Here is a 25,169-nt window from a genome sequence, read left to right on the forward strand (position 1 = left end):
AGGTCATGAGCGGATCAAACAACGACGTCACGTGACCCTTCTGCTGGACTGTGACCCAGAAGACGGACGATGTTTGATGGGTGCGTCCACCATGCTCACTCACCAATCGAGAGTGTACATCTCTACGACGCTTCGTGGACCACGGCTCAATTAATCCACGCTAGAAATGCGTTTTAAGGTTGCGAGAGGGTAACAAGCAGTCCTGGCGCATGTTGTAGGCACCATTGTCGATTTCACAATGGAGTTCGATTTCAGCGGCCGTGACCCCGCCGAGGGCGTTGTCATTGGGGAGCTCCGCTTGCTGCAAACCCTTACGGAAGCTCGTAACGAGCATGGTATGCGTCAGAATGAGTACGAGCGGTACCGGTGAGCAGTGACCCTCTTTGACACGTAGTAAGACTCGGCTCGCTGACCGATGTCCTTGCCAGTGTGTACTGCACCAAGAAGGTGCACCGCCTGAGGGAAATCGCCAAACTGACGCACGTCGATGATCAGCACATGGGAGCGAAGCAGAACAGGGCCAAGAAGAATGCTGGCAGAAGGTCAAAGCGCCCTACGTCTGCTCAACAGTCTGAGGCTGCAGCCAAGCTCGGGGGCAACCAGTTCACAAAGAGGACTGTCACCACCACCGATGTGAAGGACCAAACGTATGTCGCCCAGGAAGGAGTTAACGCCGAGAGCAACCAGCTGACGCTATGTAACTGCCGCCAGCATCCTGCTTCTCATGCTCTTCGAAGCCGAAAGAAACTGGGCACATTCTCAGGAGCTCAAAACAGCTGCATTTGAGAAGGACAACGATTCGCGCCTTTTCAAACAGGGCACAGCTCGTGCTCGGCGCGCTGTGCAATGGGCGTCCAACCTGGTCGATGCTCTAAAAGCGTTGTCCAGCGTGTCCTCTGCACGCTCTCGTCTTGAAGCAGCCGCCTACCTTTGCATTGTGCGCGGCTCAGTGTCATTCGATCGGTCCCGTCACAGCGAGTCGCTCCAGCAGACCTGCGTGGCTCGAGAGCTTTTGAGCTTCCTGGCCCAGCACTCCTTGAGTGCGAAAGATGAGGCGTTCGCCAACAGCTTTGTCGATGCAGGGGATGCACAAATTCGCTTCTCAGCTTATCAGCTTGAGCTTGATGAGCAGAATCTCGATGTCATCAAGCAGGGTGTTGCGGATGAGGAGACGTGCGAGAAGTGGGCGCCTGAATCTCAAGAACTGATGAAAGAGATCGGCAAGGCCTCTAGAAAGACGAGCGGGACCCCTAGTGCAAACTCCGAAATTGTCTGGCGAGGCCGTACCATCCATATCCGAAACCCAGAGCTGTTAGATGCGGTCACCGTGGCACGAAAAGAGAAGGAACTTCTTGAACATGCGCTCACACAAGAAGTGTCAGAGGAGACCGACAATGGGAAGAACAAGATGCCGGCGGCGTCAGCCGAAGGAAAACGTCCGCGCTTCAAACACTCGGAGAGGAACGCACGACGCAAGGCAGGCGAAGCCAGGCGTTTCCGTTCATCTAGTACCAAGACCGCCATGGACCCTTTTGACCGCGCTCTGAGCGCTGCTGCTGATGCAGAGCGCCTTGCCGCTCAACTCGTCGAGGACAACGCAGCTGCTCTAGCCAAGAGCCACAGCTCTCGGTATCAAGCCGTCAACAAAGAGCTTAAAGCTGCGCACGACTACCTACTGTACACACTACTCTCCCTTCGCATTCGCAGGAACGACCACTTGGCAAAAGAGGTGGAACGCAAGGCTGAGCGCAGGGAGAGGCGCGCTCGCGACGCAATTGAAATCAGAATCAAGGCAGCGGGACGGAGGATAACCCCCTTAAGCGGCAGGAAGAAGCGCAACAATGTTGAAGGTAAAAAGAAGGCAAATATAGGGAAGAATCCTGGTAGCAAAGCAAAGAAGCCACGCAAGCAGCCGAAGCAATTCAAGCGCAGGCCTGCACGTGGAGGAACAAAGCGTCGGCTGGCCGTGCAGGCCAAAGCTCGGTCCATGCAGTTGAGGGTAATGGCAGAAGAAAAGTCCAAGAGGAGGCGAGCGCGCGCTGTGCCTGGCCTTGCCAAGCTGCTTGACGCCGCAGAGGCAAGTTTGAATGACATTGCAGGCCTGAACCTTGTGGAGACCGAGCCAGACGTGTCCAGCTTGATCGATGCCAAGACAGCCTGGTACAGATCTGAGCTGCTTCGTCAGCTCGCGAAGGCATACAGCCTGTCGAGAGCCTATCCTCATGCCATCCTTCTCATCAACCGCGCCCAACTCTTCATCCGCCAAGCGAGATCTGCGCTGGATCTGGCGGCAGACATTGGAAAGGAGAATCGTGACATCCCGCCCTTCATCTCAGAACAGACGCTTGATGATACCGACAACAAACTGCTGGAAGCGAAGCACGCGATGCAGAAGGAAATGTTCAGTGGTTTGCGCAAAGATGCAGCCAGCAGCGCGCTTCCGCAGGCGGCTGCGATGAGGGGCGACGCGATGGGAGAGACCAATGCCGCTGCCGCACTGCGTGAGCTCGCGAACAAGTATGTCGACTTTGACCCGGCGCTGCTGGAAGAGGCCAAGCGAGTTCCCGCCGAAGTGCTCAAAGCCCTGCAGAGCGAGTCGCGCAGCGAAGCTGCTGATCCTGCCGCGCGTGGCGGTGCTCACGAAGAGGAGGCTTTCGAAGATCCCATCACTTTCGAGGAGGCTGAGGCCGGAGATACGGGAGCGAGTGATAACGAGACATTCGAGGATCCAGAAGATGCTGGCGAAGCGCCGGATGAGGAAACGCAGGGTGTGGAACAAAAGCGCGGATGGTTTGGCGGCTGGCTTCGCCGGTCCTGAAAATGCTACATGTTCAATAGCAGCAGAGGCTAAGCATGTATTGAAATTTGCAAAAGTACTAGTACAAGGCGGTGCAATGGCAGGAGCGGCTTTTTTCCGAAGACAACACGGAAGGCAACTGGAGGGTATCTTTCTGGACATGCGAGGCGCCTATTTGTTGGCTCTTATTCCCACGGAATATTGAGGTCGAGGCCACCGAGGAAATCCGGGCGGAGCGGCGTCATCATGGCGCCCATGGCACCAGGCATGGATCCCATCCAGCCGTTGAGGCTAGCAGTCCTGGGCATCTCGAACAGGAAGCGCGCCGGTGTCGTCGGTGTCGGCTGCATGTGGGTAAACTTGACATTTGCGCCGTCCTTAGCCTGCTGATCCGTCGCGGCGGAAGTATCGGAAGAGCTGCTGGTGCTGTTCTGCGGCGATGCAAAGTCGAGCGGCGCTGGAACTTGCTTGCGGCCGCGCCTTCCGCCAGCCGTGGTCGAGGGCGCGGGTGGAGGCGCACCCCATGGCTCGGAGTGTGGTGTGTTTGTGGCACGATTACTGCGGCCAGAAGCACCTGTCCCTTTATCTGTACTGGTTACCCTTTGCTGTGAAGTCGGTTGCTGCTCCTCCTTCTCCTGCTGTGCCTGCAGGGCAGGGTCGACGTGCTGACCGTCGGCTGCTGCAGCTGCAGCTACCAGGTTCTGCTGCGTGTCCACCGAGGCGCGTGGGAGGCAGTCGTGCATGCCGTATCCTTGGCGCCAGTCGGCCCAGGTTGTGCTGAGGAAGCGGAGGAACTGCGTGGCGCGGACGACGCCGAGTGTGGTGATGGTCGACGCGAGCGTGCCCATGCTCGGGCGATCGGCGCTGCCGCCTGCGAGCGCGAAGCGACTCTCGGGCTGCTGAATGAGGTGCCAGGAGGACTCGATGCACGCGGTGAGCGCCTTGCTATTACTGTCTGAGAACTTCATGGGGACCTTGGACGCCTGGCGCGACTCGTAGCGGAGCGTGGGCGAGTAGAGCTGCAACTGTGCAACGTGGAGGATGACGACGAGGCCCTCGGCAATACCCTGAAAAACCTGGCCTTCACAGGTGGCGGTGGAAAGAAGCTCACCATGGTTCTGGCACCAATCCTCAAGCTCACCCTCCACGGAAGAGATCTGGTTCTGCATGGCGCGGAACGTGAGGCTCTGCATGGCGCGGCGCTCGATCATCGGCAAGCGCGTCTTCTCAAAGACAGCACAGAGAGAGACGAACGCTTCGAGCAGCCGGCATGTCCAGACGTCCTCGTTATTCGCGCGTGGGTCCGGGGCGAGCGCGCGCGGGGTGCCTTTTGCGCGCGCACGCACGACGTCCGTTAGGCTAAGACGCGGGATCGAGTGTAGCTCGCTGTCGAGTTGGACAGGCCGGCGCGTGATGATGGCCATGGCCTTGTCGAGCGCGTAAAGCACCCAAAAGATGACGATGCGCTTCGCTTTGATGTCCAGCGCAAGGCGGTTGGTGTCGAGCGATGAGGTGAGGTTCATGTCGTACGCGAGACGGAACGCCGTCTCGAAGAGCGCAATGCGCTCCTGCGAGTTGGGGTTATCGCCGCACCAGCATGCACTGACAAGGACGATGGCCTGAAGTAGGTCGAGGTCGGGGACACCCTCCGTAGCAAGGCGGCGCTGTACGCCGCGCAGCGCGAGGTGCCAGCCGACGGTCTTGCCCCACTCGATGAGCTCCGGCTCGCTCGTCACACTCGACACGGCCGCGCACGCGAGCATGGCGAGGATCAGGAACGCGGGAAGCGGGCCCTCAGGGTGCTGCTGCTCTGCGGGCGGCAGCATGCCCGTTGCCGCAGTGGCGGCGGCTTGTTGCTGCGCCGTGTAGCGGCTCATGACGTCGTCCTTGAACATGATCATCGTCGCGAGCGTGCCCTGCTCAAAGAAGCGCGCGAGGAGCGTGTCGACAACACCCTGCAGCGCGTATGTTGCCTGCATCCCCGTCTGCGGCGCAGTGATCACGAGCGGAATCGACCAGCTGGAAGGGTCCTCGTTGGCGTACCGGAACGCCTCGACGTCTGCGCCGAACCCAGAGTGCCATGTAGGGCCATTGCGGAATTCCCCGACACCACGGCTGCCAGCGCCTCCGCCGCCGCCGACACCACCACCACCGGTAGAAGCGTGGCCACCTGTGCCCGCGAGGCTCGCGAGCTGCGCGAGCCCACCGGTAGCGACGATGGCGGCGCCGGCATCGAGCTCGGCAACGCGGTTGCGCAGACGGATGGTGCCGCCAGTTGTGTCTGCGCAGTAGTCGAACGAACATGCGGCCTTGGACTTAACGCAGTTAGAGCATGCCTCGCCGAGCGGGAGCTCCTTGGCATTGCAGCGCAGCTTGCGCGCGCGGCACGCGTCGCACGACGTCACGACCACCTTACGCACCTTGCCAGGGCGCGACTGCTTGTTGCCACTTCCGCCAAGATGGGTGTTGGGACTACCCTCGTTTTCGCTGTCGATACCGACGGTGCCAGCAGTGAGGGCAGCGGTGGCGGCGACGTTGCCGTTGGCTGTTTGCGCCGCGCTGTTCGCTCCGCTCGCACGCGGTCCGCGACCGGCCTCTCTGCCTCCTCCTTCTTTGGTACTACCACCGCTATCACCCCCACTCTTGCGCTTGCGCGACGGAGCGCCATGGGCAGCCGTCTGCGGCGAGGCCGCTTCGCCGCCGAGCTGCATGACGACCTGTAGTTCGTCCGAGAAGCTGTCCTTGCTGGGTGTCGCGGCGCTGGCGGAGGCGGTGCCACCGTACGGGTGCTGAGTACTGACGGGGACGGCGATGCCTGCTTGCATGATTCCATGCGGCGCGGGTGCCGGTGCTGGCGGGATGGCGGGGTAGTACGGCTCGGAGCCGTGTGGGTTCTGATGCAGGTGCGGGTTGTGATGCAGGTGCGGATGGCGCTGCGACGCGTCCGGACCGGTCCAGCCTGCGGCGGGAGGCGGCGGTGGGGCGGTACTGGCGCCAGCCGATGCGGATTGTTGCTGATTTCTCGGTAGAGAGCTAACGCTGCCGGCTGTATCGGGCCGATGGTGTGCTTGACCGTACATGACGGCGGCGGCGCGGAGCGACGTGCGAGGGTGATTGCGAGCGCGAGGACCTGTGTCAGGCTGCGATGGGGAGCGGCAGCTGCGCACCGTGCTGCTACTTCGATCTCTCGGCGTGTGGGCGGTGATGGGTTATCGGAGGGAGTTGTGCGGGAGCGCTGCCACGAGGGGCTGGTATCTTCGTTGCCCTCGTCGTCGTCGCCGGAGCAGGAGGATGGGGAGATGGCGGATGGATGATGTGGCGGATGCAAAAAAAGGGAATGGAATGGGGGAATGAGGATGGAGCGTCCGATGTTGGCGCGCGCGCAGGAGCAGCACTGCAGCACTCTTCTACACTCTACGCGGCGGGCGTCCCGAAGAGGGCGCCGTCCTCGGCACAAGCACTGCAGCAGTCTCTCCTCCTCAAAGCGAACGACATACTTTTGCTTGCGCCGCAGCGCGTCCAGTCGTAAAAGAAAGAAGTCGCTGTCTTCTCTCCATTTCTTATTTCCTCGGAGCCTCCTCGCACTTCAGCCTAACCTTCGGGGCGCGCACACAAATAGAACCGAGTTGGAATGGGTTGGGATTGGCATTGGATTCGGCATTGACGCAGATCGGGAAGACGCAGTGCACCCCAGACACCTATAGAGAAAGGAAGGCACGGTGGAGCACAGAGATGTCGACGTCGAAGGTAAGTGCACCAGCGGCTGCGAAACGCAAAGTGGCTGCCGCTTCCTTTGTGCGCATGTACATTCATGTTACACGCACATGCTCCGCAGTTCGCATGTCTAGACCAACCAGCACTGCGCTGCACAGACAGATCACGCAGAAGAAAAATAGATGGGTGGGCATGCAATGGAACAATGAGACCTGGCAGAGGGGGTGTCGCTGGATCGCGGTGCGCAGGCAGCTGCATACCCACCATGACAGACAGTTTGAGTCGCAGACGCGCGGAGAACAGAACCTGGGAGACACGCTCGGTCACCACCGCTATGAAGGAACGCAACAACTCCTCCATCACCGCGAACGCAACGAGCCCCCTATTTCACCTTCGTTCGCGTTGCAGATCAGCATAGCATAATATTGCATCGATTCCACGCGCCACACCCCATGCACACTCGCACAATCCTACAGCGCTCTCCTCAGCTCGCCTGCTGCGCTCGGTAGTAGTACGCTGCAGTGCAGTTCAACAAGGGAGCACATCAGCGGGAGGCCCTCCACCTTCACCCGTGCACACACACACGACACTCACCTTCCGCTTCGTCCACGCAGCGCACATTGGCGCCGAGTTTGTTGATCGTCTCCATGTACTCGTCCTCCTCCACGCTGTCAAACACGATGCCGCCGCCTGTGCCGGGTGGCGGGTGACTGTCAGGAAATGCAAGAGAGACAGAGGAGAGGGGGAAGCAATAACTCACCCGCCTGCATGTACACCGTCCCATCCTTGTACGTCATCGTGCGGATGGCGATCGCAACGTCCATCTCCCTTTCCGCATAGTCAATGTGCCCGACGGCGCCCGCGTACACGCCACGCTTCTCCTTCTCGAGGTCTGCGACGAGCTCAATCGCGCGGATCTTGGGCGCGCCGGAAACCGTGCCCGCGGGGAAGATGGAGCGCAACGCATCGAAGCGATCCTTGCCCGCGCGCAGCTGACCCGTGACGCGCGATGTAAGGTGGATGACGTGCGAGAACTTCTCCAGCTGCATGAACGACTCGACCTGCGTCGTCGCCGGCAAGCACACGCGTGAGATGTCGTTCCGCGCCAGGTCCACCAGCATGACGTGCTCCGCGCGGTCCTTCTCGCTCGCCAGCAGCGCCGCCCCGAGCGCAGTGTCCTCCTCGTCCGATGCGCCACGCTTAACCGTTCCCGCGATCGCGTGCACCGCCACTTTTCCGTCCTCGATCTTGCACAGCGTCTCCGGCGACGCGCCAATGATCTGGCAGTCGGCCACATCGACGTAGTACATGTACGGTGAAGGGTTAATCTGCCGCAGGTGCCGGTAGATGTTGAACGGGTGCAGCGAAGTTGGGCGCGCTAATCGCTGCGAAGGCACCGCCTGGATAATATCCCCCTTGACGATGCTCTTACGCAGGCTCGTCACAAACCCCTCGTAACCTTCCTTCCCCACGTTGCTCACAGCTTCGTTCCCGAGCTTGATCGCCGCCTGCTCTGGAAGAGGCGTCTCCGCAGACAGCACCCTCCTCGCCAGCGCCTCCACCTTGGCCGCTGCCGCCTCGTACCGTCGCTGCACCTCCTCCGCCGTCTGCGGAGCGTCGGCGGCAAGGTGCACGTGTGATACACACTTGATCGATTGGAAGATGCGGTCAAAAATGATCAGCGTATCGCAGAACATGTAGACCGACTCGGGAATGTCGAGTGGGTCCGAAAGCGGGCGCGCGGTCCGTGGCTCAAAGTAGTGCACGCAGTCGTAGGAGATGTAGCCCATGCCGCCGCCTGCAGGGAAGTAACCTGCTTGAGACTCGAGCATGCAGGCCTATACATACCGTACTTCCACTCACCGGTGAATTTGGGCATGTTGGGTAGCGGAACGTATTTGAAGTCTTTGAGTTCCTTCTGTATATGCGTAAGAGGATCCCCTTGGAGCTCCAGGTGCGGGCCTGTCCGAATGACCTTGTACGGATCTGGAAAAGGACGCGGCTTCTATCAGCACACAGCAAATAAGCCTCATTGGGTGGTACTGGGCATACTCACCTCCCCCTACGAAGCTATACCGGCCAATCTTTTCGCCTTCCGTGACACTCTCGCAAAGAAAGCCATGCCGCCCCTTCTCTGCGCCATTTGTCATTCGGAGGTATGCGACGACGGGCGTGAGCAAGTCAGCAGGCAGGGACCTGTAGATCGGAATGATGTTCCCTTTGGCTGGTGTTCCCTTGGATGTGTCGCCCAGCAGGGCCGCCGTGACGTCAGGTAGCGACGGTGTGTAGGTCTGTCCAACACGGCTCGGAACATGAGTCATCTTCCAACTTAGGCCGGGGCAGCACCGCGATCCTCACCTGAGCCATGTTGACTTCTCTTCAGCAGGAGCCCGGATCCGCCTTCAGCCCCCAAAATGATCTCCAAGCAGCTCGTTGTGATACTTCCTTTCACGAACTGCACGTATGCGACGCTCTGGTAAGTCGGAAAATGAGCACGATTATGGAGAAGACGGGATTGAGCATTGTCAGTCGATGCCATGGCTGACTGTGTGACACCAGAGAGAACTAGAAGAACAGACCGTTGCACATCACAACGCCCACAGAGCGAGAGTGAGAGCCTGCACCTCGGCAGTGTCTTTCCTCGGCCGAGAAATTGAATGCAATCAAGCTGTTCCGCCCAGAGACTCAGAGCGCCAAAAGCTGGTTGACATCAATGCAAAGCAAAACCATCTTATGCCATTTATCCTGCTGCTCAATGACCATCCTTTGGGCGACATCGATCCATTGCGCTGCTTACATCTCGGCAAGCAACGTCCCTTGTAGGTTCATTCCGGCAGGAACTCGCACATTGTGTGCAAGTACTGGTACCATGCCGTGAGTTGAATTTACCGCGTGACCCTCAATTCGCAACCTCACACTTTTGCTTTCCCTGCCCGGAACAGACTGTACGAGCTCCTTTGCATAGCAGCTTACTCTGCCGAATCTGTACGCTGATGAATTGTATCGGGACCGAGACCCATCAAGAATTAGGAGAGCTGATGGGGAGTTTTGACCGACTTGTCCTTTTTGCCAGGCCCTCTTGCGGGATCTGATTCGGTCTTCTTCTCGTCTCGTCTTGGACAATGGAGGCGCTGTTAGAGGCGTCCAATATTGGGGCCGCAGAACGCTTCCGCAACGAGCAAGAGCACATCAGCAATGGCATACAGAGGGAGAGTAAGTCTTGTCTCGATAGCCTCATTGACTCCAGCTAGCTATAAACTGATATTTTGCGCCGCGATTACTTCCATCGCACCCTGCGACCGCTGCCTTCTCCAGCTATTTCCTCATGCAATTCGACACAAACCCTCGAACTCTTGAAACGCTCTACGGACGATTACGAGCGGACCCGCGGGTAGTCAAGTACACCGCCCTCAAGCTGGGTGACAAGCTGCAGGATATCGTCCCCAGCGTACTGCCAGCTTCAGGATCAGGTATTGGCCGGATAGGGATGGGCGGCAAGACCATTCAATGAGAATCGCCCATCCTAGTGTTTGAGAAGTCTTCCGTCCATTGTAGCATACATAACCTGCCAATCGCAACATGAAGCGAGAGTTCGACCCGGATTGGCTCCCAGCTCCTTACAATGCGCACCGTTGATCCCTGCCGAGTAACAACGTGCACAGCGGCAACCAATGCGCCAAGCGAGCACTCGTCAATGATCGGGCTTCTGCCTCTCCTCGTATCCTGCTGCCGTCCGGTGAACCTTGTCAAATGTAAGGTTGAGGTTGCCATCTTCAATCTCCGTTCCGGACCAGAGAGTGTGCTCTTGTTCCGCCCTTGGAACTTATGCATTGACGTGCGGCGGTGTCAAGCATTTCAATCTTTCAACCTTTCACAACCTTGCTATTACCTATCACATATGCGACCACCAAACAGGCACACCTGCAGGTATCAAGGCGCTGGGTTCGAGCCTGGCTATCCCAATGTGCTGGTGTGCCTTAGCATTGTGCTACAAGAGGCAGTGGTCACCATCCTACCAGTTGTAGGGTATAACCAACCAAGTCGAGGTCATTCGCCATGCAGGGGTTTAACAGTGAGTGGCAACGCGAATACGCGATTGCAATCTACTAGCATGGCACTGATTGTCTGCGGATGTGCATTTTCCTCGAATCAGTGGGCCGGTATCGGCCCTACGACTCAGATCCCCGCAAAGAGTCTTTTAATTCGCTTGTCGGCAAGCACCCGCTTGGCGACAGAGCGCGCAAGCTCGATCAAGGCATCCTCATTGTCCGCTTCGAACTCCCATTCAACGTCTGGTGTGACGGATGCAAGAACCACATCGGGCAGGGCGTCCGATACAATGCGGAAAAGAAGAAGGTTGGAAGCTATCTCAGCACACCAATTTGGAGCTTCAGGTGCAAATGCCATCTCTGCTCCAACTGGTTCGAAGTTCGGACCGATCCTCAGAACACGCGCTATGTCGTCGAAAGCGGGGCAAGGCAACAGAATCAAGAGTGGGATGCGGATGCTAATGGGAGCTTCAGCATAGAACGTGGGTGTGTTCTGCGGAGCCACATTAGCTATGACCATTCTCACCGCGCTTCCCGCTCGCACAGTCGGCGATGCAGGCCCATCAAGCTCTAAAGCAGAAGCACCGAAAGATCCCTTCGCGGCGCTTGAGAAAGCGAATAAGGACAAGACACAAGCCAAGACTTCGGCCGACCGTATCGCGGAGCTGGAAGAATTCAGCGAGTCACGCTGGTCGGATCCGTACACGCTCAATTCAACACTGCGGAGACAATTGCGAAAGGAGAAAAGAGCGCTCATCAGAGAGGGAGAGGCCGACGATGCCGTTCGGAAACGTATCGGGTGGACAAACGACTTCCCATTGGCAAAAGAAGATGAAGGTACCCGAGACCAGGCGATGCAGGCCTGGCGGCAGGAGAAGGGCAAGCAGCGGGAAGAGAACGCAAAGTTTAAATTTGACCGAGACAAACTATCTTTAGGGCTTGCAACCCCGCGCAACACCGTCCCTCGATGTGGTGAACGTGCGCGTCCGTCATCTTCTTTATCTGCATCGGCGATAGCCGTGCGCGGTCCTTCGAAACCGACTCATAAACGCAGTGCAACTGGCTCGCCCGCTCAACAACTAGCGGCGAAATTGGCCTCAAATACGCGAAGACGGAGAGACCCTTTCCTGCAGGTGGTTCGCGATTCTGTCTCTCGTAAATGAAACACTGTATCATATCACTGTAGCGTAGCGAGATATCTTTACAACAAGGTTTTAGAGAGTAAAACTTGAAGAGGGCCAAGGCGAATTATACTCTCCTGATCATTCTATTCACGGCATCTTTTTCGCGGTAAATCTTCGCTGCTACATCTTGCTCCTGTGAAGTCGGCACAGAAGCATGATACTTGGCGAGCTTGTCCAGCACAATGAGGAGTCTGGAGGGTTGGACAGCTGCGTACTTTTGCGCGCGCAACGTAGGGCTGTGCGCATAGTCGTACGCGCCGTCCTTCAGGACGAGAGAAATGGTCTGGAAGATAGTTATAGTGTCAGCAAGTCACGTCTTTTAAACCAAGAGAAGACCGGACAATCGGACAGACCTGTTTCAGCTCGTAAAAGACTTTGCCAAAGTCTTCCTTTCCGCCGAATTTAGATGCGTGCTGCTGGAGGAACTCTGCGTCAATCTCGAGGTTCCTCAGTCCAGCTTCGTTGATTTTGGTCTCCCGATCGCTTAGCAAACACGTTTTGGTGAGGTGTTCCGCAATGTACTTGAATGCATTCTTGTACGCCACTTGCTTCGTATCGGGCGGCAGCAAGGCCAGTACGCTCTCCATCATGGTCGTCAGCCAGGCGAGCATCTCTGGCAAGTAATCCGCACACTCTGTCCTCGACCGGGTAGGTACCATGTTGTGCTCCTCGAGATCGAGGAACTGACCCAGCTTGACCGCTGTTGCGGTATCTATGCGCTTTTGAGCAAGCTCCAGAGAGGTGTTGAAATGCGGTGAGGCATCGAGCCGTAGCTTGCCTCCTCGTGATGGGGCTCGGAGTGCAATGAGGAGTCCCTCCAGTTCGGTACATGCAAGCTTGAAATGCTCTGCGTTTACAACGATCTGAGCAATCTGTGAGAGGTTGGACGTTTTTTCCAAGCTGCTTCGAATGCTAGTGCTGACTTGTTGGATAAGCAGCTCGTCGAGAGATTGTTTGAGAATGTCGTCAATATCTCGGTGGTGCTGGGAGAAGCCATCCGAGAAAGTGTAGTATTCGTCGACAAGGTGACGAATATCCATGCAGCACAGCGGATAAGTCTGAGAGAATGGCAGGGTAAGGGGAAAGGGCTGTTTGCGCAGATGGTCCGCGACGCCTGGTTGTAACCAGCAGACGTTGAGCACCTTTCGGAGCTCGTCCGCATTGTTGACGACCATCGGCTGGTGCTCAGTCTCCTTAACCGCCTGTTGAAAGTCGACGGAGAATCGATCACGGAGCAGTTGTGCGTACCTCTCGAAGAGCGTGAGTAGCAGTGCGTTGAGCTTGCTGACAGTGAAGTTGTAGCTCTGCATAAAAAGCGGGTCGCGTCACCTCAGCCCATTGTGCACATAGCGGGAACGGGCACTCACTTCGAGAGTGTGAATAAAAGTCATGATCGCGGATTTCGTGCTGACGTAGACATTTGTGTCCTTGCAATTCCGCAAGCCGACGCTGACGATATCCACAACACGCTCGCACATGTTGTCCCACAGGTCGTCGACTTCTTGCTCTGCACGCCATCCCGGCGGCGATGTCTGCAAAACATGGTATTCGACAAGGAAGAAGCCTACCACTTCTTCTAGAAGCGCTGGAAATGTGGGATTTAATGGATTAAAAGAGAGTCCTTGAGAAAGGAGAAGATTGGCTTGAGCCTGTACGCAATGGCACGGGGATCAGCGCGTGAAAAACTTGGCACGGCAAGAAGACTTACCCTCCTGTCCTCTTGATAGCTACTCTGCAACTGGTCTCGCAGGTCCATCACGTCGTAGATATGTATGGACTGGTACAGAGGCTTGAAGTCGATGGTGATGTGCTCGTTTTCGACAAAGTTGTCTGCGCAACTAAAGCGAGCTCAGCGCCTCCGTGTCGGATGCGGGCTGCTCTGCTACTCACAATCGATTTTCTCATTGACAACCATCTCGATTGCCGAGTTGACCTTGGCGATGGCCAGAATCGGATCTTTCTGGCTCTTCGCTTTCCATCTCTTGACGCGAGTATCCATGGCTTCCAGTGCCAAATTTCCGACGATACGCTGCTTCTCTCTTGCTTCAAAAAGCCACTCTTTCATTTCGCGCGTGACGGCTTGTCGTATTGATTCTCGCATCGAAGGGATGGACTCCAGCATGTGTCTTGCCCATTCAAATGCCATGACACCCCGCAAGTGAATGTTCTCTAGATCGTCAAGAGACTGGACGGATATGTGTCAGATGGGTAGCAAGCAACCGGGGCAGCACATTGCATTCCTCACTCTAAGGGCTGAATAGTACTTCTTCTTCTCAATCAGGCCATCAATACCATTTGCAATGTTCAACACTTGGAGAGAGATCTCTACGACCTCTATCGCTTCGTCCACGTTATTGACCGTGCGCTGAGTCTCGAGAAGCTGGCGTTTGCGCGCACTGAGGGAATGTCCTCCTGCCTGCACATCTTCGTTTAGCTCGTCGATCCTGTGCTTCAGGGACACCGTTCCGGACCGGACCTTCAGCAGCTTGTCTAGTGCTTGCACGAATTCCTGTACCAAAGAAATGGAATCAGGCCAGGCTCTGTAGAAGCATCGCTGCCTGGCCTAGTCTCTCACGATGTGGTTGTCATTGCAGATCTTCTCGATCTCTTTGTCTTTCTCTTGAACAAAATTCTCGAGATACCGTAAGAATGCATCCTGCTGTCTCGCCTCGTCAAGGCTCTTGATGATCGGTCCTAGCTGCTCGATATTCTCATAGTCAGAATCGAGATCGCTGAAGAGCGTCAGCTGTTGCAGCTGAGCCTCCAGCGAGATCTGCGGTTGTCGGCCACGCGGCGCCATGCTGAACAGAAGTGACCAAGCTGTGCCAGGGTAAAGGGTTTCATGTACCGCAGGCACAGAGCCGACGTTCGCATAGTCCTGACCGTCCAGGTCAGTGCTTGGTATGATGAGCAACGATACTTCGCCACGATGTTGCGTTCGATTGAATGTGCCTTTTGGGACCCCAAGGTAGCGCTGCCACAAAGCGCTGCAGGCTATAGATGCGCATGGTGTCGATCACACCGTGCAGTTATTGATTGTGTTCTCGCGCCACACTTGGCTCGGCACGGGAGCGCAGTGACGACTTTGCCTAAACACTTCAACACCTGTGCTCGTCATCTGGAGATCGCTACGTCGCACATGCCAGTTAGAAATGCATGTCCTGCCGCAATACAGGCGAACGGCATGCTAATAGCAGGATGAGCAAGGCCGCAGCGAACTTCGCCAGCATGTCAAATCAGCCAGCGTCGGAAAAAGCAATGAAGAAGCAATGGCTCCGGGCCCGCAGCGTACTGTCAACGTCTGCAGCCCCGTCTACGAGCCAGAATCCTGCAGCGCCTTCAGCTGAAACAAGGCTCAGTCGAGAAGATGTGCAGGTAATCCTCGGTCGCATCAGGGATGACGTGTGGATCCTCAAAGCTTGCTTGGCAGAAGTGGACCGTGCTGCCAATGGAGAGGCGGATGAATCTCCGGAGGGGGCAGAGTATCTTCTCAGTGTTCTTGACGAGGGTATAAGACGGACACAGGCTTCTGCCGAAGCGGTTCAAAGAGAGGGACCAACAAGACCATATCTCCCCCATCTCGCCATCCGGAAAGCTTTCATCGGTATCCAACGAAGAATCCAGGCGGTCTCTTCGGCCCGACCTTCGTCTCCGCTTACCAATGCATCAATGGCACCCCAGGAAGCAGACGAGTGGGGGCTTGACGAGAATCAGAATGGGCATCAGACAACCAGCGATCCGCTTAGCGCTTCTGCAATCTCTCCACCACTTTCGCTGCTCCTGCAGCCATCTCTCCTAGACGTGGCGGCCGGCTTGATCGTGACACAGCGATATCGGCACCTATCCAGATTGCTGGACGACCCGTTTCTTGCGGAAGAGTTGGCAACAGCGCGCTTTGGGTTGATCAAGCTGCTGCTTGACACGGTTGAATTCGAAGAAAACGTATCCGAGGCGATCTCGCTGGATCTACTACCTTTTGCGGACACCGCCTTGGGTCTGGAGTCGAGCGCTTGGCTCAAGAAGCACGTTGAGAAAGTTGCAGACATCACAGACGAGCCAGCCATCAGTGCCGCTCTCGCCGAGCAAACTGAAGCTGTTTATCAATCGTCGAGCGTGAGAGGGAGTACAGGGCCGCTATCTGCGCAAGAGCTGCTGCAGTGGTACGTAGCAAGCTTGCGAGAGCTCGAACGACAGAGAGCCAATCTGCACGTCATCCGCCATGTTTGCTCATTTCTCATGCAGCGAGCTCGATCAGTGGAGATGTCCGAGCCTTCTCTATCCGTCATTGGTACTCTTTCGAGGGATCTGCAGCTGCTCGAAGTCATTTCCAACGAACCAGCACCATCCTTGGACACACTCCATCGCATCCTATCCGCTGGCGATCCCAGCATTGACCAGCTCGTGCAATCAATGTTGGGAGCAAGCAAAGCGGCTGAAGCCGCTCAAATATGCAAGAGCTCCATCCTGCCAGCATTGAGCTCCATCGGTGCACGGGCGCATCCGGAGTCACCCACCCAACAAGCCGAATTTGTGACCGATCGGGCTTTGACACTGGTCTTCGACTTGGCTGAAAGGGCAGAGGCCAAATACGATGACAGTGCGTTCTCCTCGCTCTGCGAGCTCCTGAAGCCGGAAGCAGGCTTGAGCGATCACCTTGGCTCAAGAAGGATGTGCGCTTTGATCATGTCCTGTGCTTTCGGCACGAGTAGAACGGACCTCCGTTCGTTACGTGCTCTCGAAAGCCTTATGGCGGCGAACGACCTTCAACTACCAACTGTGCCGCTAATATCGGAAGCATCAACTCTGGCTGCGGCCATTCAGCCGCTGAAGCTGCATGCATCGAAGGTCGCGTTCAGATTCGCCGACTTGCCCTCAGTGAGAGCAATATTCGGCTCTATTCAGCATTCTCGAGTCCAGTCTGCGTCTGGACTCTCCGTGACCAGCGCATACATCAAGAACATGATACGTCTTGTCAATTGGAAGGTACCGATGACGGTTGCCTCGTACGCCTGTGCGACACGCGCTGAGAAGCTGAAGCAATTGAAGGGCATCGTCACGGGCTCTGGCGCAAGCAGCAAGTCCGATGGGGAGTGGAAGGAGCTCCTCACTGCGCTTCAGTCCGATAGTGGTCTTATTTCCTGGCAGCCGCTGACTGCAACTGACACCTTCAAGAACGTTCTGCAAGGCGTTCTTGAGACAGGTCGTAAGTCGGTCGCGCGTCCTTGCAGAAGCACACAGCATGGAGCTCAAATACTTTCATCCGCATGCACAGATACACATTTGTTCAAGAGCATCACGTCAGCTAACGTATTAGATGATGTGGCGCTTCCTACACTGGCAGGCGATGAGCTAGAGCAAGTTGTCATATCCGCTTCTCAAGGCTTGTACGACCGGTCCCCCTCAACGAATCATCACAAAGGGGACATGAGAGTGGCCCATGACATGTGAGTCGCACACACATGTCGCGCCTACTGCTTTTCTCGAGCACGCTGATAGTAATTGCTATTGCAATCTCTAGCCTCTCCGTGGTGCCCACCTCTTCGGCTGTAAAGAAGCAGCGCAACTTCATCGAGGCGACGTCAAAGCTGGGGTCGTACAAGCTCCCGTCAAAAATGCATCCGGGGCTTCCGATGTTGCCCACAGAGATCAGAATGACAAAGGACCGCACACGCCTCGTTGCTCTTGTGCTGAGCACTGATGACGATGCATACAAGGCTTGGGAGTCGATTCTCGACATCTCTGTCAAGCTGAATGCAGCCGCAGAACACGCGCCACCCAAAGCGCTAGTGGAGGTCCGCACACTGGCTATGCTATCCGAGGCTGCCATCGCCGCGCAGGACGTCAAGCGGGCAGCGGCGCTGGGCAACCACATGATTGCCACAATTACCATACTGCGCAAGAGAGCTGCATCTGCTGCGGCTGTTGCGTCCCGGTCACGCGATGACACGGATTCCAAGGGCATGGCCGGTGATGCAATGCTGACTGCAGCGCAAATGCTGCCGGAGGCGGAAGAGCTGGGGTGGAAGACATGCTACCAGATTGCGAAACAGACCGCGTGGGATGACCATCCCTCTCGCATACAGTTCATGGGGCATGTGCTAGCCCTGTGTCCAAAGGAGAGGATCTCTTCGATGACGCGCAAATGGCATGAGCTACATGACCGAGTATCCAATTCAACTGGGCTTGAGCAAGACCTGTTCTTCGCCAAAGCCAAAGGCAGCGCAGCGAAGAGTCCGACATCGAGCTTGGGCTCGCTGATGGACGCGTACGCAACACCGTTCGCCTCGCTGCTCGCGAACGCCGGGAGCAGATCTGCAGAGCGCCAGCAGCGCTTCGCGGGCCTTCCCCCTACACCCAACACGGCGGACTCGTTTGTGCGGTCTCCAGCGCCGGTAGGAGGCGGCTTTGGAGGCCGGGCGGCGCAGCTGTTCGACGTGCTCGGCGGTGCAGAAGCGGCGTTCGACCCGGCCGAGCGCGCTGCGCGGGCGGCAAAGAGCTTCTTTGGCGGCATCACGGGGCGCGTTGTGAGCGCCAGCGCGGGAAGTGGCAGAGGCAGGGGAGACGCAGCGATGCCGGTGGGAACGCCACACGATCCGACGGGCAGACGGCATGTGAGCTCTTCATCGTTTGGAGGAGGGACATTTTCGTTTAGCAAGGGTGTCGGATGGCTCCTGGGAGAGGAGGAACAATGATCACGCAGGGCAACCGAAGACAATCGAGTTCGCAGTACGCAACTGCAACCCAGCCATTGTATGGTAGACATTGCATGCCATCGTCATACGCAGATACAATAAAGCCATCGTCCCGCTGCGCGTCGGGGAATCAAGTCTGTCGGCTTCAGGATCGTGTGTGTCAAGCATCTATGTATTTCGTTGCTGCACCGCGATTGCTTGGTTCGAATCCTGATTACGGAGAGCATTTGATGGCACTTGGTGCGAACTGCGGGAGGGCGAGAGCATTTGTGTGACTATATAGTGGCCGAACTCTCATAGAACTCGGCACAGTCAGGATGTGGCGGGGATGCGGGGACAGGGTGAGCATGGTTGGCTGGGCGGCATCTCATACATAATACTTCTCTTTGTTGCTGCTCCCATCTCGCCAGGCGCCCATGGTCGGCACGCATCGGCTGACGGCTAACTGATGACGCTAACGAGAGCGAAGCTGGGAGCAGCAAGGCGAGGCCCGGCCGTCCTGGGAGAGATCTACCTTCGTATACTTGTATATACATACTATGATGTTTCGGAAGAGTGGAGCGCCCCCTGCTGGCTGTGCCGAGATTGTCATCGTCTCCGGCCTCTAGCGTCGGGCGCCGGCACTCGACAGTATCTCCTTAACAGCACATTGGATAGGGGAGAGAGGTCTTGAACTGAACGCGTGGTTCCTGTCGGAGGCGTTGAATTCACGTGCCTTTTCTGTCTGCACATTGTTATTCGGTGGCACTCGCGGCACTCGCGAACCGCCAAGTACCCCAATATCTGGTACATATGTCCGTGGTACACCACTTGACTAATAGAACTTCCGGTGTGCTGTACGTATGTATGTACATGCCGTGGGCGGTCAGCCCACTAGTAACCTACAGGGCTGCTTCACTGGTGCTTGCGAAGGGCAGCTAGCAGGCTACAGGGACCACGTCGTTCCTTCCATAAATATGATCACATCTACCACACTCTATACCCCACAGTCTCATTGTAGACCACGTGACTCATGGTGAGCTCCACTTCCAAGGGTTGGTTTCCAGCACCGGCGTAGCATCGCATTATCGGTGGTCACCTGTGCCTTCGTCGCTTGGCCATCAGTACTGCTCCTTGACGCGTATCTCAACCGAGACGCATGACATATAGAGGGAACAGCGTAAGCCCTCTTCAACAATATGTGTCCCTTCTCACATACAGTCTGAGCAGAAGATGATTACAAGATGCTGACTCCTACCCGTGAAGCTTTGCTCCTGATGCTCGCCTCTACGGCCACTGTTGCCCTTCCTAGCATCACCAGAGGTGACGCAGTCGATGCTGCCTCTTCTTCCAAGAGCCTGAAGCGTGCTGAGCAGTGCGTCATCTGCTCGTACAACGGCCACACCGCGCCGCAGGATACGCTCGATGTCATGCAGCAAGGCCCGCGGCGACATCGCCCTCGTTGGCGAGCACAACAACAATACCAACTCGTCCGTGATCGATAAGGCGGTCAAGAAGCCCGAATGCCGCAAAATGCCCATAGTCCCAACGGGGGCTGTTGCCGCTGCTGTCGACCGAATAGGCAGCAGCGGACTTGACCGCCTTCCTGGTGCGCTGGCGCAGAGCGTCAAGCAGGTCGGCGCTTCGAGTAGCCCAGCTACCGTGGCCAAGACCATCGGAAAAGCTGCCCCGAATCTGCTGGTCAGTAACCGCTTAGCAGTGGAGGCCTCCGCGCACAACGCTGAGCCCAGCCATCGCGCGACGGCGCCCCGAAGCTGGCGGCGCGAGGCCCGCGCGCCAGAATCCAAACTGCAAATGGAATCCACAGGGGCAGGGTGCGGGTGGTCATGTGTACATCTGTACCCGTTCACCTGGCGGTTGGCTATTGGCACGTGCGTGGCATGATGTCGGGAGTGGGGTGTCGCATGTGCATCATTGATACTGCACGAGCATAGAGCAGAGTCTAATCGCTCGCTGCGCGTGCATGCCTGATTCTTTGGTGTACACACGCATGTGTCTGATCTATGTACATATGTATACCATCAAACCGGGTCGATGCCCAAACCCAGGCCAGGGTCCATCAGGGGAGTCCCGGGACCCGAGGGGAGAGTTTCTCTTCTGTTTGGCTGATGAATAATGACGGTGAGGACGGTGTGAGAGTGTCAAATGTGTGCGTGAGAGAGAGTGTGAGAGAGTGCGTGTGCGTCTAAATTGGCCGATCGCGGCTGCTATCAGAAGAAAAGAAGGGACTACGCACGCGCATTCACGCGCGCCCCCTCTTCCCCTTTCGCCACCACTCCGACCAGTTCCGATCCGATCCAGAACGCAGCCGGTTGGGCGGCGCTGTGGAAGAGTGTCCATCCGTATGTCAGACTTTCACCACACCGACACTGATATATATATAAAGTATGTATCATACATACAGGCATTGGATGCACATGTGAGAATCTGAAAGCGGGCGGGCGAGCGAGCGGGTCGTCTCTTGCTCTCGCACTACACTGCACACACACCACACCACTAATTGCTATCTATCTATGCATCCTTTATGAATCTATCCATAGCCCATCTCTTTGTACCACTTTTGCATTGTCGGACGCACCTCTCATAGATGAACAACATACAGACTGCAAACACACCTTTCATTTTCGTTCCACTCTACTCCGTCCGGTGCCCCGCTCTCATTGCGTACAGGTGCAGACCCACGGCCGGCCAGCGACAAATCATTAAACGGGCCGAGCAAATCTCCTCTTCTCCTTTTAACACGGCGTGAAAACGTGGGGCAGCGTGCAGACAGGAGCGTCATCGGCGCCTGTAGCGCACGGCACATGTGCATGTATGTATGCATACATACATGCTGCTGCTGCTGCCCGTACACACTTGTCCATTGACCTCGCCGAGAGGCTCGACTTTGATATTCACCACGGCCACGGCCACCGTCACCATCGCTAGCTCAATTCGCACGCATGTCAGCCAGCCCCCGTCGTCGCTCTGCATAGCCAGTCTCGCCTCCAATCCGCTTTAGCTGACGTGCACGCACCGGGTTTGACCCAAGGATCCGTGCGCGCACGGTAGACCCAGCACCTGCGCGTGAAGGAGACTAGACGCTTGTGCAAACAGCAGTCTCAAGGCAGACGACAAACGGTTCAAGCGGCGTGGCCAGGCGAGAATTTGCAAAGATGGGTGCGTCGTCCATTTCTTGCTTGCTCTCACACACACAACGTCGACGTCAATGTGCTCACTCCATCGCCTCTTCTTCTTCCTTCCTTCTCTCTCTCTTTCATTCAGACCCGCACAACCACCTTGGACCATCGTCGACTCCGGACAGGGATGACCTCGCTTCGATCCACTCGTTCGCCACGACAGCATCCTCCTCCTCGTCCTTTTCCACCTCCTCTTCCATGATCTCCGATCTGGGCTCCAGCTTTGGTTTTCCGCGCTTCTACAGCAGCAGCAGCAGCACCGCTGCCGCCAACCCCACTTCCGGAGTACCCTCCACCGGCGCCGGTAGTCGGGGAGGGATCGGAAGCGGTCTCTTCTTACCCCACCATGCGTCTACGACGGACCTCGGGGGACAAGACAGCACTTCGGGCGGCAGCGGAAGTGGCGCCCACTCGCCCACAGGCTATATCCCCGTCGCCAACGGAAGCCGGAGCGCAGTCAGCACGGCGCCAACAAGTCCTCGGCAGAGCATCAGCTCGCAGACACGCCTCATGTCGCGTGACTGGGCGCCATCTCCTCTGGAGCAGCTTGACGAGGGCTCCACCCCAAGTAGTAAGGCAAAGGGCAAAGCCAAAGCCAGAACAGAGGCAGATGAGCAGCAGCACCCGGAAGCTGTCTGGTCGCTGGCAACTTGGTCACCTTCGACACGCGGCAGCAGCACCAACAAGAAGCAAAAGACCATAAGCGCCAGCTCCGGTTCCTCTTCCCACGGCCTCTCGTCACCCTCCTCCTCAACACTCGGCACGACGGGGACTGGCAGCAGCGGCAAGACGGTTGAGCCGGCGCATGCGTCTTGCTCCTCTGCGCGCGTAAAGAAGAAACAGGCGGACGACGCCGCTCCCTCCTCCTCCTCGACGACCGAGTGGTGGGAGTCCGTGCTCGGGCCATCGCACCTGGCTGAGCGCCTCAAAATGTCTGGACGCGCGGGCGCTGCGATGTCCGCTTCGGCGTCGACATCCGCACTGTCGCACGCCAGCAGCGGCAGCCGCGGGATGGCCAGTCGGACTGCGACGGCCAAAGTGTACTCACTCGCACCCGAGGAGTACCTCGACACGAGCGGGATCTTTGCCTATGTCCGTGGCGAAAGATCCAGCAGCCGGCCGCCCCTGTCGCCCGCTGATACGGACCCATCTGGCGCCGAGCGCTCCACGTCCACGCCACGGCGAGTAGCAGCAGCAGCGATGAGCCTCCCGCCATCGCCGCACGCGTCCAGCTGCACCGGTAGCAGCGAGCTGTGCCGCATGCGCTCGTCTTCCGCGAGGCGCGTGCGCAGCAGGAGCACCGTCCGCGCCGCGCACCTGCTGAGCGACAGTATGCACACGGCCAGCGCCGCAATGTACGAGGCGCTCGACAGCGCCGCTGTGCCGTACTCGCCTGCGACTTCGGGCAGCCAGACGGGCTTGGGCATCACCGCTTTCTCTTTAGGCCCAGCGCTCGATGACGGCGCGGGTGCAGGCACGGTCGGCGACCGCGGCTGGCAAACGGGCGAGTTCCTGCCGCCGACGCGCAACGACATCTGCAAGAGTGCCATGGCCGCCGCGAAGCACCTGTCCGCTAAGAGCGTGCAGGCCCAGCAGCTCGCGCATGCTGCTACCGCTGCGGGCAAGAAGGAAAAGGGGGGCGGTAAGAAGGAGCTCAAGAAAGGCGCTGGTGAGACGATGGACGAGGGCACCGTGGAGGGGCGGGAGCGGGATCAGGGGCAAGAGGCGGCGCTCGCTATTGCTGCTGCGAAGGACACAGATGATTCTGCGCCGACGGCGGCGGTGGATCAGCAACGCCATCGCACGAAAGGACCCCCTGTGCAGCGAGCGTCGTCGGCCACGGCCAACGTGCCGCCATCGCGAAGCATCATCCTCGCTGTCGAGCCGCTTTCGCTCCCTGCGCCTGCCGAAACGGCCGACGCCACCGCGATCGCCGCAGCGCACTTCAAGCGCTCCTTCAGAACTCGCTCGGTCGCAGCGGCGGGTGAGCCGTCTTCAGGGTGTAAGCGCGAGCGCGAATGGCACTCACTCGACATCGCGTACACTGGCCGCTTTGACCGGCACACGAGCGGGCGCAGGGTGCGCATCGTCTCAGACGACGGTAGCTTTTTCCACTGGCCGTCACCAGTGCCTGGTTCCGCCCCCCGCACCTCTGTCGGATCTCCTTGCGCGTCGACCTTGGCTTTCCCGGCCGGCTCGCCTGCTAGTCCCGCACGCTTCAACACGCCCGATACCAGCTCTGGAGACGAGGACCGCGAGCGAGAGCAGCTGCTCAGCGCTCTGGCCCACTTTGGCCCCGTCGCCATCGGCGGCGACGACGACGGCGACCATGACGGTATGCAGCCGTCCAGCGCGGCGACGTCTTGGTGGTCCACAAAGACGACGACGGCAAGGACGACGATGCAGACGTCCGTGCGAACGAAAGCGCGCGCAGATTCCATGTACTCGGTTTCGTCTGCCGCCGACGCACGCCATCCGTCACAGCAACACAACTTCCGCTCCCAGGCTCATTGTAACGGTGTCGCGTTTGGCAGCAACTCCCAGATTCCCGCCTGTACTGCGGCGACGACGATGGCCTCGGCGTTTACGCAGTCGCAGCGCCCGCGGACCGTCAGCCTGAGCGCCAAAGAAGGCGATGGCGGCGGCGGCAGTGGCAGCGGCCGGGGTACAGGCGCCATGTATGGCACGTTCCCGCGCAGTACTCGCGTTTCGCCGCCGGTGTCTGCGTCCGGCTCGCCGAATGACTTTACGAACGCATTCGAGCGCCAGCAGGCGGAACTGCGCAAGGCGCGCAAGCACAGGCGTGCCGGCCAGCATCCTCCAGTGTCCATGTCTGCTCCGGGCTCGCGCAGGCAGTCTTTTTACGGCGGGGCCCCTTCCTTGGCTGACGCGTTCGGCCTCGGCGGCGGCGAGTACGACTTTGCACAGCCTCGCTCCCGCTCCTCGATGAGCAGCACCATTGGCATTGGCGCAGACCTCGCTGTACTGCGCCGCCTGGATGTCGCGCACCACCAGCTGATGAACACAGGCCAACTCGCCAAAACACTCACTCGGCAGATCTCCACGCCGCTCAAGCCACTACTGCACTTCTGGCTTGCGGCGAGTATTTCGTCCGTCGCACTCGTCAGCCTTGTCGCGTTTGTCATGCTCAGCTACGTCCTCACCGTGTGGGACGACCTCAGCGCAAGGAGCAGGTCGGTCGGCCAGGCCGCCGGCCAGGCGCGGAGGAACATTCAGGCAAGCGTCCATTGGGGTCGCACCATGCTCAGCTTCACCCCATCGCCCTTGTCCTCTTCCTTCCCGCGCAACGTCGAACCTGCGCGCGGCGGATACGACGACCACCACGACTACTACGACGATGGTGACACCGCCGGTGCCAACTCCGACACGCGCCGCTCCTCCGAACGCGCAGACTCGAGCACCAACGCTCGCCGTCGCCGTTTCTCCCTCTGGTCTATGTTCACGAGCTCCAAGTCCAAGTCTTCTTCCGAGGACCCGACCCTTCGCAACGGTCGCGCGCGAAGAAATGCGGAACATGAGGCACACCGCCAGCA

General features: G+C 58.0%; 9 protein-coding genes across 9 annotated transcripts; 6 read left to right on the forward strand and 3 right to left on the reverse strand.

The window, feature by feature from the left end:
• Nucleotides 1-238: 238 nt before the first annotated feature.
• On the forward strand, nucleotides 239-2,818 carry K437DRAFT_226583 (uncharacterized protein; the record flags this gene model as incomplete). The annotated part of the gene is made up of 3 exons (XM_013386393.1): nucleotides 239-366; nucleotides 429-647; nucleotides 712-2,818. 3 exons carry the CDS (start codon nucleotides 239-241, stop codon nucleotides 2,816-2,818), a joined length of 2,454 nt encoding a protein of 817 aa, XP_013241847.1.
• Nucleotides 2,819-2,900: 82 nt separating this feature from the next.
• On the reverse strand, nucleotides 2,901-6,085 carry K437DRAFT_170756 (uncharacterized protein). The gene has a single exon (XM_013386394.1). It carries the CDS (start codon nucleotides 5,875-5,877, stop codon nucleotides 2,983-2,985), a length of 2,895 nt encoding a protein of 964 aa, XP_013241848.1. The 5' UTR covers nucleotides 5,878-6,085; the 3' UTR covers nucleotides 2,901-2,982.
• Nucleotides 6,086-6,916: 831 nt separating this feature from the next.
• Nucleotides 6,917-9,015, reverse strand: K437DRAFT_238140 (anthranilate synthase component). The gene is made up of 6 exons (XM_013386395.1): nucleotides 8,870-9,015; nucleotides 8,568-8,802; nucleotides 8,375-8,497; nucleotides 7,272-8,309; nucleotides 7,106-7,201; nucleotides 6,917-7,027 (listed from the first exon to the last, which is right to left on the reverse strand). Exons 1-6 carry the CDS (start codon nucleotides 8,876-8,878, stop codon nucleotides 6,996-6,998), a joined length of 1,533 nt encoding a protein of 510 aa, XP_013241849.1. The 5' UTR covers nucleotides 8,879-9,015; the 3' UTR covers nucleotides 6,917-6,995.
• A 249-nt stretch (nucleotides 9,016-9,264) lies between these two features.
• On the forward strand, nucleotides 9,265-10,109 carry K437DRAFT_258139 (uncharacterized protein; the record flags this gene model as incomplete). Its single annotated transcript, XM_013386396.1, has 4 exons — nucleotides 9,265-9,385; nucleotides 9,454-9,496; nucleotides 9,585-9,724; nucleotides 9,827-10,109. Coding segments are annotated over 4 exons (500 nt in total), but the record flags the coding sequence as incomplete, so codon positions are not given.
• A 290-nt stretch (nucleotides 10,110-10,399) lies between these two features.
• On the forward strand, nucleotides 10,400-11,763 carry K437DRAFT_238146 (DUF572-domain-containing protein). The gene is made up of 3 exons (XM_013386397.1): nucleotides 10,400-10,583; nucleotides 10,665-11,042; nucleotides 11,107-11,763. The coding sequence occupies exons 1-3, from the start codon at nucleotides 10,568-10,570 to the stop codon at nucleotides 11,721-11,723; spliced, it is 1,011 nt and encodes a 336-aa protein (XP_013241851.1). The 5' UTR covers nucleotides 10,400-10,567; the 3' UTR covers nucleotides 11,724-11,763.
• A 2-nt stretch (nucleotides 11,764-11,765) lies between these two features.
• Nucleotides 11,766-14,643, reverse strand: K437DRAFT_170864 (exocyst complex subunit Sec15-like protein). The gene is made up of 7 exons (XM_013386398.1): nucleotides 14,320-14,643; nucleotides 13,990-14,253; nucleotides 13,635-13,929; nucleotides 13,453-13,574; nucleotides 13,112-13,393; nucleotides 12,098-13,048; nucleotides 11,766-12,027 (listed from the first exon to the last, which is right to left on the reverse strand). Exons 1-7 carry the CDS (start codon nucleotides 14,542-14,544, stop codon nucleotides 11,809-11,811), a joined length of 2,358 nt encoding a protein of 785 aa, XP_013241852.1. The 5' UTR covers nucleotides 14,545-14,643; the 3' UTR covers nucleotides 11,766-11,808.
• A 2,373-nt stretch (nucleotides 14,644-17,016) lies between these two features.
• On the forward strand, nucleotides 17,017-18,542 carry K437DRAFT_170909 (uncharacterized protein). The gene has a single exon (XM_013386399.1). It carries the CDS (start codon nucleotides 17,204-17,206, stop codon nucleotides 18,434-18,436), a length of 1,233 nt encoding a protein of 410 aa, XP_013241853.1. The 5' UTR covers nucleotides 17,017-17,203; the 3' UTR covers nucleotides 18,437-18,542.
• Nucleotides 18,543-19,379: 837 nt separating this feature from the next.
• K437DRAFT_258145 (uncharacterized protein) lies at nucleotides 19,380-20,469 on the forward strand. Its single transcript, XM_013386400.1, has one exon. The coding sequence runs from the start codon at nucleotides 19,841-19,843 to the stop codon at nucleotides 20,318-20,320; it is 480 nt and encodes a 159-aa protein (XP_013241854.1). The 5' UTR covers nucleotides 19,380-19,840; the 3' UTR covers nucleotides 20,321-20,469.
• A 1,031-nt stretch (nucleotides 20,470-21,500) lies between these two features.
• K437DRAFT_170924 (uncharacterized protein) lies at nucleotides 21,501-25,169 on the forward strand (the record flags this gene model as incomplete). The annotated part of the gene is made up of 2 exons (XM_013386401.1): nucleotides 21,501-21,595; nucleotides 21,701-25,169. Coding segments are annotated over exons 1-2 (3,473 nt in total), but the record flags the coding sequence as incomplete, so codon positions are not given.

This window comes from Tilletiaria anomala (genome assembly GCF_000711695.1).
Source record: "Tilletiaria anomala UBC 951 chromosome Unknown K437scaffold_76, whole genome shotgun sequence".
Classification (NCBI taxonomy): Eukaryota; Fungi; Basidiomycota; class Exobasidiomycetes; order Georgefischeriales; family Tilletiariaceae; genus Tilletiaria; species Tilletiaria anomala.